General features: G+C 42.9%; 1 protein-coding gene across 1 annotated transcript; it reads left to right on the top strand.

The window, feature by feature from the left end:
- Positions 1-6,580: 6,580 nt before the first annotated feature.
- Positions 6,581-9,688, top strand: LOC306939414 (sarcoplasmic/endoplasmic reticulum calcium ATPase 2-like; the record flags this gene model as incomplete). Its single annotated transcript, XM_079524002.1, has 1 exon — positions 6,581-9,688. The coding sequence occupies one exon, from the start codon at positions 6,581-6,583 to the stop codon at positions 9,686-9,688; it is 3,108 nt and encodes a 1,035-aa protein (XP_079380128.1).
- Between the last annotated feature and the right edge of the window lie 2,285 nt (positions 9,689-11,973).

Below are 11,973 nucleotides of genomic sequence, written 5' to 3'. Positions count from 1 at the left end.
GGGACCGCGACGCTCTATTCTGGCATGTGGAGGGACGTGGAGGGATTTTTTTAAATACTTGAAATCCAGATCTACAAGCTCACAATGCGATGCAACACATTGTGAGGTTGTAGATTGGCTATTTTAGCTATTTTTGTATGTCTCCAATCCCACCATTGTACAGCAAAGTATATTAAAGCCACAATGTCTTCCACCACTATAGAAGTAAAGCACTCATGGGGTGAGTGCTTCTTGTCCTTTCTTCCTGGTGTACCCTGACCCCAACAAACCATTCACTGTGTGTACACATAGCAGTGATGGCAGCATGCTGTCCCAAGAGAGGGAGAATAGAGAGAAAGTGTGGTCTAGTTATGGCTTTTCCTTCAACAGCCTCGAGCAAAACTACTGCATAATCCCAATGGGAGCTTTTGGCTTCCGTTCTTACCGGTATGGGCAACGGTTCCTTCTCCAGATGGATCACCCATCCCTGACCTGGCTCCTCAGGTTCAGAAAACCCAAAGGACAGATAGTTGCTGAAAGCACTCCCTCTCTTCTGCTGCTCAAGAGCTGAGCTTTGTTGGAGCCATTTGTATTCTAACGCTGTAATAATAAATCTCCGTCTGTTGGGGATTTTTTAATATATTTTTTTTTAATAAAGTATTCGAATTAAAATGTAGCTTGTTTTTCATAGCCTATTTTCTTGTACTGTGTATGACTAAAGAAGCAAAATTAGATGTCATGACATGACTTTTAATGTGACCTTTATTGTGAAAATCCTTACAAAGACAGGCTGCTTGTGTCTCATATTTTTAATTTAATGACATCTTTAACCTACCTCGAGAATTAATTACAGTATGTTTTAACAGCGGGCGAGCATCGGCCGACCAATCGCCCGTCATCGCCCGAAAAGATGAATTATTTTTATCTTTTCGGGCGATGTTGCCCCGCCCACTTTTTTACCATCGCCCGTTCGCCTGCTATCACCAGTAGTCGCCGGGTCCCATAGACCAGGGGTTCTCAACCTTTTTGGCCGGGGACCCCCGGAAATGCTTTGGCAATGTCTCGGGACCCCCGCCCCGCCCCCTCCCAACCCCCAATATAAATTGACTGCTACAATAACCTTAATAATAGAGACAATACACCATAAATAAATACTGAAACCAGATATAATCATTAGGGAAGGTGTATGCATGTACTATGTGTATTATATGTAAACTCTTCATTTCCACTTTCCAGCCATTCAGTTACAAAAAGGAAAAAAAATCTTTTTTTTTTTGAAAATAATTTGGGGACCCCCCAAAATAATTTGGCGACCCCCCGAGGGGTCGCGACCCACGGGTTGAGAACCCCTGCCATAGACAAATAATGTACTTCCGGAAAACTCGTCTGGCTGTCGCCCGCTGTTAAAACATACTGTTACACCATAAACCTACAATTAAACATGAAAAGAAAAATGTCGTCATTGAAATAAAGTTTACAATTACATACTCTGTGAGAAACCATTTAGTTATTCGCATTCAACTCACAGCAGAGAGACAGAGGCAGGCCACAATATAGACTCGGCAGTCAGTTAGTTAGTCAGGGACAGGGTGTTTGGGGGTTACTGCATGCATTACTTATACAAAATAAAAAAATAATGGCCAAAGTTTGGCCAATCACAGTTTCCCTGCATGTATGGGAGCAAACAATTGACCCTGGGAAGCAGAAGAAAGCCGGATAGAAGTTAATCTCTCAAGAAAGCACATTTGGATTGTGCTTAATCACGACTTAATGTGTCGCAGTGCGATATTTTGAGAGCTTGCAGATATGCTATTTTTGTCCTGATACACAGTCATATACGACAGTGTATAAATTACGGTGTATAATAAGTAGGCCTATAAACAAGGCTTCAGAATACTCCATCTTCCGGCTTCCCTCAGCCTCTCTCCCAGGAGGAAACTCTAGCGTCAGGTCTGATAACATATTGTGAGACAAACGCTTGCTGGAGAAATTCCAGATGGCTTGACAGGCTATCCAAGTAAAATAAACTAATTAGCATTGCACAGCACTGACAGGGAGTTTATTTTGTGTGAGTGGTACACTGTGTTATTTAGCAGATATAGGAGACTCAAAATGGGAATTAATAGTTTTACCAATTTACACTTGTCATTGCAATGCAAATTATAAGGACATGTCATTGCAATGCAAAATATAAGGACATGTCTTGTCCAGGTATTATAACAAATTATAAGCATGCTGTACATTCAGATTTGTTTTGTAATATAATGTCCTGTAAATGTGTTCATTATGGCTGGCTGAGCTTACTGGGGCTATAGTAGCCTACTTTTAGCCCTGCAGTTCAACAGGTTGGTATCTTATTTACCTGACATTAGTCTGACAGAGAGAGTACGTGGTAGACACTGTAATAGAGTTTAAGCCAATTAGGGATGAATGAGAGCTCCTGGGTAGTGTGTGAATGTACAAAAAATATCACTGTAGAATATAATCACTGTATTTACTATTTACAATGGTTATCCCACTGGATATTGACACTGGAGAGCTTTGGAATGGTACTGTAATCCCTGTTCAATTCGGCTGTAAAGGCTGACCAGAAGTATTGCCGTTAGGACATGGAAAAGATAAAATAAACAAAAATAGACATGGCTAAATTTGACTGAGCTGAGATGTCATTTAGGTTTCAAGGCCTGAATAAAAACATATTGTGCTAGTGCTAATGTAATTACTAATATACAACAGGTCGTTTCGAGGAAGCAATCTGATTGGTTCAAACAGCTTTCTAGCCGTGCTTAAACCACAATAATAGAGCACCGAAGTCTGACGTCACTTTAAGTAGAGGGTGTCAGTACACAGGTTCATGTATTTTTTAATTTTTTTAATTTGCATTGAAATCACCATTCATATAAGAACTGTGTTTGAAAGATAAACCGATTCCTTGTTGACGTAAGCTCAGCTGGCGGTGACTCGACTCTTACTAACCACAAAATTAAATTATTATTAAATACAAAAAAAAACAACGCCTACCCGGAAATGTAGTCTCTGGGTTGTTTGACTCGTTTCTAACGCTTATTGTGTTACTCTTTGGGTATATTTGTACATTTCCACCTTCAGTCGATGCTTCATATCCATATGAGTGAAAAGGCCAGGATGATCGGTTTATTTTTCAAATAATTTAATTCTTATATGAAGAGATCTAAAATCCCCCTATGGCGATTTCAATGCAAATAAAAAGGACACGAACCTGTGGACTGGCGCCCTCTACTGATAGTGACGTCAGGACTTCGGTGCTCTATGGCATGGCTAATCAAAACAGCCATGCTTTTCTCTCAGAGCACAGCAGACTCGTGGCTAGGCTAGCTATAGTTTCTTGGGACATTTGTGGTCGTAGTGGCTACATCGGTCATGGAAAGAATATAATTTTTCGGTGATTATCTTAGTTTTAAGGGTGACTGTTGTATAACTGCAATATTACACTCAAGGGTGTTCTTTATCGTCATTAAAGACCTGAATGCCATGCAAGCCACGCAGAACGATCGTGATAGCACAGCAGTATCGAAGTGTCCATTTCTACGTTACTTGTTAAAAAGACAGCGCTCCATAACTATTGTAGCATAAGCTAGAGCAAGGTCTTGATGAATGTCAGTATGAATCAAATGTCTATATGCTCTCTGTGTGATCACTATTGTGACTATATTCACAATGGCTGCCTGCACTATCATATTGCTGCCAGGCAGTGTTGCCAATAAATCCTTCAATCAAGGGACATCGTAATCCATAATCCATTCAGCATAATGTCTCTCCCAATTTTCAGAAATTGCAATTGCAGTATTTGATGATACTCTTTGTCTGCCTCGACATCAGGCACATTTCATAATTTAAGTCTTCAGTGTAAATTGAACTCAAATAATGTACAAATGTAACCAAATTGACCCATGAGTCAACATGGTTGCACACTCACCATTTGTTGGGGAGTGTATGCATAACGATTACACTTTTTTATGTGTCGATGTATACTCCTCATTTTGATGTGTTTGTGTTGATGTTAATATGTATTGAAGTAGTCTTTTGCCCTTTCAATTTGGCATCTTAATAGATCCTCAACAAACTGTTTTGTTTGCCATTACAGAGTCAGACTGCATTTTGCCAGATTCCTCACTTCAAATAATGTGTTTACAATGTAGTGTAGACACAAATGGCTTGTAAAGGGCAAAGCCAAACACTGGCTTAATTGTAACAGCTGTTCAAAATGGATCAGCCAGAATCAGCTACAGAAGCCCCTGTATGCAATTCAGTGTTGACTGATTCCAAAGCAGTTCATACAAAGGGTGGTCCAAGAGCAAGTGGCAAACAAAACAAGTTTATCTTTCACAGGATTCTAATGTTGCTCGAATAAGTAATACCAGAATAATTATTATAATTTCATTGCATTTACAATACAAGGAAATTATAATTATAGTTGTGTTATATACCCACACAAGAACAGCACGCACACGCACGTGCACACACACACACACACACACACACACACGCGCACACCCACGCACACACACACACACACACACACACACACACACACACACACACACACACACACACACACACACACACACACACACACACACACACACACACACACACACACACACACACACACACACACACACACACACACACACACACATCAAGTACCATTAAATCATTCTGGGAATGGAAATAAATGATGGCAGGTTATTAAGAGTCGACAAAAATATAAAACTAAGTGTGCACCCTTGGTTGTGCTACCGAAGAAAAGAGGGATAATAGCGAGGTTTATTAACTAGCCATACGTACAGTACTTACGGATACTAGAATGCTCGCCTCAAAACACAGTCACCCTGGGCGTACATCCGGCGGAACTGCTCAGCCTGGTATTCCTAAACAAACTAAACTATGATTAAATAAATGGTTATATCTAACTTTACTCCTAACCTTAACTCTATTCCTAAACCTAACCCCAGTAAAACTATGCCTATATAACCCTAAACCTACATATTTCTAACCTTATTCTCAAACAAATACAAGAATAGAAGAACCGTCCCACCGAGTTTGTATTGCAGCAGACACTGTCAACAATATGGTCATGGCGAGCAATGTACAGGTTTTTATATGCACTCCCCCGAGCAATGTACAGTATTGTATATGCATTATACCGAGCAATGTACTGTACAGGTTTTTATATGCACTACATCCATAATGTGCAATTGTTTCTCGATAAACAGATTTTTATACATAGAATGTGAGACAGTGTGAGCGGTCAGCAAAATCAACACAGTCTAACTTTCCCTGCAAACAAAATCCACACCAGTGTTGTTTGGCCTCAGTTTGTTTCATGTTGAGCAGAACCCTTCTAGCAATGTCTTTCTGTAAGCTAATGTCCTCCCCCTGCTGAGTGAGAGTCGCCTCTACAGCCACACAGGGGTCCGTAATTAATCCATCAGAAGCGTGTGTGAAGTTTTTGCCCATTTTAACTGGACTGTCTGGTGGCAGAGGTCATTGAGATCTAGCCAATCAAACCAAACCCCAAAGCCCTTTACTTGGCTTATAAGTCCACTTCTTTGCTCCTGAAACCCACACTTTTCTAGTCTTGTTTTGTGACTATACTTGTTCACACAGATGCTAAAATACGTTCTAACTTCTTACATACATGTATGTTGTTTGTGTGCTCACAGTATATGAAGTAAAGTAGGGTTGATGTTATCCTAGATACATTTGGACCCCTGGTGGTCCCAGACCAGATGTTGAGAAACAGTGCACTGACACAGCCATTGTTGTTAATGCCATAGGCCAAAAGTGTGGCAGAGACACAGCGGCATTCCGAAGCCTGCTATTCCGCCCACAATAACCTATACCTACAGCATACCTGTGTCTCCAATGTAATTGGTTTTCGATGGTGACGTAATGACGATATGTTTTAGTGTCGGGAGGATTAAAGGTAATGCCCCTATGTATACATGTATGTAATCTGACACTACTGCCATATCAAGCACAAGTAGTCATTACGTCATACGCTGGCACGGCGCATACACATCAAACGGCGACATACGAAAACGAAACCTATTACTTGCGCGCTCTGCTTGCGCAAGTAATAATAGTTTCCCTGTGCAATCAGTTCTTGGAGGCCAGTCTGGAGCTATGTGGAACACTGTATGTAGGACAGCTGATCCCTTTGACACCATGCTGTAAAATATGGGGGTGGAGGGTTACTGTAATACACTGATAATCAATGTCCATATTTGGGCAAAAATGCTGATGACTTCATCAGTCCTACCCAAATTTGGATAGACAAACTAGCTGGCTACAACTTAAAACACAGGGTCGTCATAAATAACATTCACTTAGAGAGATGTACCTCAGCTGTTATATTGTTATTATAGAGGAATACATTTTATAGTGACAAGTATATGTCTCTGGTTTCGTGTTGAGGAGCGAGTCAAAACCTGCACATACTTCATACTGGCAACAGGGTTACTTAGCATAGTGTATCCAGATCTCGTAAAGGAGTATTCACAGTTCGAGTTGTGTCATTTCACCAGAGCCAAAGTGCCCAAGTAAGTGTCCATTCACCATGGACAACACACACACACAGACGGTGGAAGAGGTTTATGGCTTTTTTAATGTAAATGAAAGCATCGGTCTGGGGTTAGACCAAGTGAAGAAACAATTCGAGAAATACGGACCAAACGAATTACCAGCCGAGGAGGGTAAATCTCTCTGGAAACTGTTGATTGAACAGTTTGAAGATTTACTTGTGAGGATCCTTCTTCTTGCTGCTTGCATATCTTTTGTGCTGGCTTGGTTTGAAGAGGGAGGGAAGACCACCACAGCATTTGTAGAGCCTTTTGTTATCCTACTGATTCTCATAGCGAATGCCATTGTGGGAGTTTGGCAGGAGAGAAATGCAGAAGATGCTATCGAAGCACTCAAGGAGTATGAGCCAGAGATGGGGAAGGTGTACCGCCAGGACAAAAAGAGTGTCCAGAGCATCAAGGCAAGGGACATTGTGCCTGGGGACATCGTGGAGGTGTCGGTTGGTGATAAAGTGCCAGCAGACATCCGGCTTACATCTATCAAGTCTACTACGCTGAGGGTTGACCAATCAATTCTTACAGGAGAGTCAGTGTCTGTGATCAAACACACAGACCCCGTTCCAGACCCCCGAGCCGTCAACCAAGACAAGAAGAACATGCTCTTCTCTGGCACCAACATTGCGGCAGGCAAAGCTGTAGGCGTTGTGGTGGCCACAGGGGTCAACACAGAGATAGGAAAGATTCGTGATGAGATGGCATCCACAGAACAGGAGCGCACGCCCCTGCAGCAGAAACTGGATGAGTTTGGAAAGCAGCTTTCTAAGGTTATTACACTCATTTGCATTGCTGTGTGGATTATCAACATCGGCCATTTCAACGATCCTGTCCATGGTGGCTCCTGGATACGCGGGGCCGTCTACTACTTTAAGATTGCTGTGGCTCTGGCTGTGGCTGCCATCCCAGAGGGTCTGCCTGCTGTCATCACCACCTGCCTTGCTTTGGGAACACGCCGCATGGCCAAGAAGCATGCCATCGTCCGCAGCTTGCCCTCTGTGGAGACCCTGGGCTGCACCTCCATCATCTGCTCTGACAAGACTGGCACACTGACCACAAATCAGATGTCTGTCTCTAGGATGTTCATAGCTCACCAGGTTACTGGTGATAGCTGCACTCTAAAAGAATTCACTGTAACTGGCTCAACATATGCCCCTGATGGACAAGTGTTCCATGAAGGTTACCCAGTGAAGTGTTCTGAATTTGATGCCTTAGTGGAACTGGCTTCCATCTGTGCTCTCTGCAATGACTCCTCACTGGACTACAATGAGAACAAACGTGTGTATGAGAAGGTTGGTGAGGCCACAGAGACAGCTCTCACCTGTCTGGTAGAGAAGATGAATGTCTTTGACATTGATGTTAAATACCTGTCCAAGATAGAGAGGGCCAATGCCTGCAACTCTGTAATCAAGCAGCTGATGAAAAAGGAGTTTACCTTGGAATTTTCCAGAGACAGGAAGTCCATGTCTGTGTATTGTACACTAAAGGAACGTGGTACACTAAAGGAACGTGGCAGGATGTTTGTCAAGGGTGCCCCAGAGGGAGTTATTGACAGGTGCACTCACATCCGTGTGGGTGGGAACAAGGTACCAATGACCCCTGGCATCAAGGAAAAGCTGATGTCAATGATCAGGGAGTATGGGACAGGCAGGGACACCCTACGCTGCCTGGCCCTGGCCACACGGGACAAACCCATGAGCAAAGAGGAGCTGGTGCTGGAGGACCCGGCGCACTTCATTGAATATGAGACTGATCTGACATTTGTTGGCTGCGTGGGAATGCTTGATCCTCCTAGGGCTGAAGTGGCAGCCTCCATCAAACTGTGTCGCCTGGCAGGCATCAGAGTGATTATGATCACCGGAGACAACAAGGGTACGGCTGTGTCAATATGCAGACAAATTGGCATCTTTGAGGAGGGTGATGAAATCTCGAGCATGGCCTTTACTGGCCGTGAGTTTGATGACCTGTCACCTGCTGCACAAAGAGAAGCTGTGCTTAAAGCCCGCTGCTTTGCCCGTGTTGAGCCCTCTCATAAGTCAAAGATTGTGGAGATCCTACAGTCCTATGGCGAGATAACTGCTATGACTGGGGACGGAGTTAACGATGCTCCTGCGTTGAAGAAAGCGGAGATAGGAATTGCCATGGGTTCAGGAACTGCTGTCGCCAAGACTGCATCCGAGATGGTGCTGGCAGATGATAATTTTGCCACCATCGTAGCTGCTGTGGAGGAAGGACGAGCCATCTACAACAACATGAAACAGTTCATCAGATACCTCATCTCCTCAAATATAGGAGAGGTTGTCTGTATCTTTCTGACTGCAGCACTGGGTTTCCCTGAGGCCTTGATCCCAGTTCAGCTGCTGTGGGTCAACCTGGTGACTGATGGTCTACCCGCCACAGCCCTGGGCTTCAACCCCCCAGATCTGGACATCATGAAAAAGCCACCACGCAACGCCCGTGAGCCTCTCATCTCTGGATGGCTCTTTTTCAGATATCTGGTAATTGGATGCTATGTGGGAGCTGCTACTGTTGGTGCTGCTGCCTGGTGGTTTGTCGCTGCTGAGGATGGTCCCAAAATCAATTTTTATCAACTGAGCCACTTCCTGCAGTGTGGCCCAGGGAATCCAGACTTTGAGGGTCTGGACTGCACTCTGTTTCAGTCACCCTATCCAATGACCATAGCCCTGTCTGTCCTGGTTACCATTGAGATGTGCAATGCTCTCAACAGTGTGTCAGAGAACCAGTCGCTGTTGCGAATGCCTCCCTGGAAGAACATGTGGCTGCTGGGAGCCATCGGTCTCTCAATGTCCCTTCACTTCCTCATCCTCTATGTGGAGCCTCTGTCTAACATCTTCCAGATCACACCTCTGAACCTGACCCAGTGGCTGATGGTGCTGAAGATCTCGCTGCCTGTTATTCTTCTGGATGAGATTCTGAAGTTTGCTGCCAGGAACTATCTGGAGCCTTGTAAAGAGGTGAAGAAGCCTGCCAGTAATAAAGGTTTGTCCTTGTCTGCATGCATGGAGGGAATCTCCTGGACCTTTGTGGCTATTTCCCTCCCCTTGGTGCTCTGGCTCTACGGCACCTCCTGACTGACTATTGAGTATATATATTTTGACTTTTCCATCCCCACTCTTTTCCTCTGGACACCTGCATGTGTTCGTATGTTGCTTGTATATGCCTCCCAAGCGTGCACGAGAAGGACCACGTTTAACAAATGAAACATGAAAATGTATATGAAATTAACCACACACACAAAAAATAATAATATAATTATATATAATATTAGATTGTTATATAAAAAAAAATATTGAACAGTCCTTTATTTTGAGAAAATATTGTGACTGGGTGCACGAGTGCTACAGTACATGATCACTCCTGTAGCTGTGGACCTTTTTGCTATCAACTATCAGGCTTTGTTTTGGATATTGTTGATATTGTCATTTAAATACTTTTAATTTTATAATGGAATTCAATTGTGGTTGGATCAAGCTTAATACCCCATTTTTTTGTTTGCTTTTTAATAGTTTTTTCCGCACAAGAGAACAGAAGATTCAAGTAGGCCTACAGTGTTTCCTTACTTTGTTTTCAAATATGATGCTTTGTATGGTCCTGTTAATATTAACCTTCCAGCAATATTATTAAGGCTATAGGCAATTTTCAATCTGATGGCGGTTATTTGCAGAATACATAATTTTCCCTCAGCACAAGTCCCTTTTTCAAACTGAAGAGTGTTGTATTACTGTTGGAGAGCGAGAGCGTAAAGCTTTCAGACTATGATAGCCTATGATGCATGCAGTTTCAGTAAAGGAGAACATACTAATTTGCCTACCTCTGACAGATCCAATTCACATCCGATGATACACTATACGTATATACACTGCCCTCCCCCACCCGAGAAATGAACTACTGTGTGAGAGAATGAGTCATGCAATTTAGAGAGTTCAACAACATAGTTCCCTCCAGACGATACCAAACTCAGAAACCTTGGAATCGATCCTAGCCTGTGTAGCTGGATCCTGGACTTTCTGTCAGAATGATACCAGGTGGTGAGGATGGCTTCCAAGTTCCAACACCTCCGTCCGTGGCTTCACTGCCTGGTATGGGAACTGTACTGATCTCATCTACAAAGCAATGCAGAGGCCGGCGGCCGGCCAAGCCCATCAGTGAATGTAAGCTTCACACAGCTTCCCTCCATCCAGGACAAGTTGGCAGGCTTATCAAGCCGTCCCATCTGCAGACCGTTTCTGATCCAAGACAGGTTCTGTCTTGCCCCTCCAAGATAACAGAGGGGTATGCTACAGGCAAGAAAGAGTCATGAACAAAGCCAAGATTAAAAATAATAAAATCACACCCGTGTGAACTGAGTGGTGTAAGGCCTGTCTGACGTAATGAAATCATGTCTGACGTAATGAAATCACACCCGGGTGAACAGGGTGAACATAGCAACCATGCTCATTTTTTCTGCACTAACAAAGCCAGGTGTAGGAAATCATACCCGGGTGAACAGGGTGAACATAGCAACCATGCTACAAAGCCAGTTGTAGGAGTGGTTTACACCACTCAATAATATATAATAATAATCATAATAAAGGAAATCTTTCCGGAACCTTTTATTTTATTTTGTAATATAAATGTAAAAAAAATATATTATATTGTCTGTGTGGGATCCTCTCTGAGAGGTTATGCCTATAATATTATTGAATTAATATATTCTTTCCAACTTTTTTTTCCTGTGTTCCTGCTCACTGCTTGTGGACAAATTGCGGTTTCTGAGAGGTAGCTGGCCATTTCCATCCTATTTCAGTATCTGACAAGTAGACCCTAACTCCCTGACAAACTCACTGATTGTATCCAGTCCACTAGTCTCTCGAGAATTCAAAGGAAAAGAGGGTGCTGTTTTTCCTTTCTTTTTTGACGATGGGTTCTCAGATTGCCAGTCCACAAACATCTTGCATGAGCAACCCGCAGTACAGTATGTCATGGCTCAGTGACTATGATTCGATGACAAATCCAGTTTACTTACTACAGTAGTTTAACTTGTAGAATACAGTTTGAACTACATTTGCATTATTAAAGCTGCAATCCATATACTGCAATACTGCAATAACTTATGCTTGTGAGAAAAATGTTATTTTAACAAATCTGCATTGTAGAGTAGTAGTATACAACTAGATCGGCACTAGTCTCGGGCCCAGCCTTACATCTCTGCAAGAGAAAAGCCTGGTCACAACCTAAGGCAGAGAGTGCATATAGCCGGAAGTGTCAGGCCGGAACATCTGTCAGATGTATTTCCCCCGGATACGATATTTTTCGGCCAATCACGACACTTCTCACAGAGAATGTAAGAAAATTTGTAAAGCTCCATTTCCTTGAG

This window comes from Electrona antarctica, assembly GCF_951216825.1.
Source record: "Electrona antarctica genome assembly, chromosome: 16".
NCBI lineage: Eukaryota > Metazoa > Chordata > Actinopteri > Myctophiformes > Myctophidae > Electrona > Electrona antarctica.
This window is presented reverse-complemented; position numbering and strand designations above follow the sequence as displayed.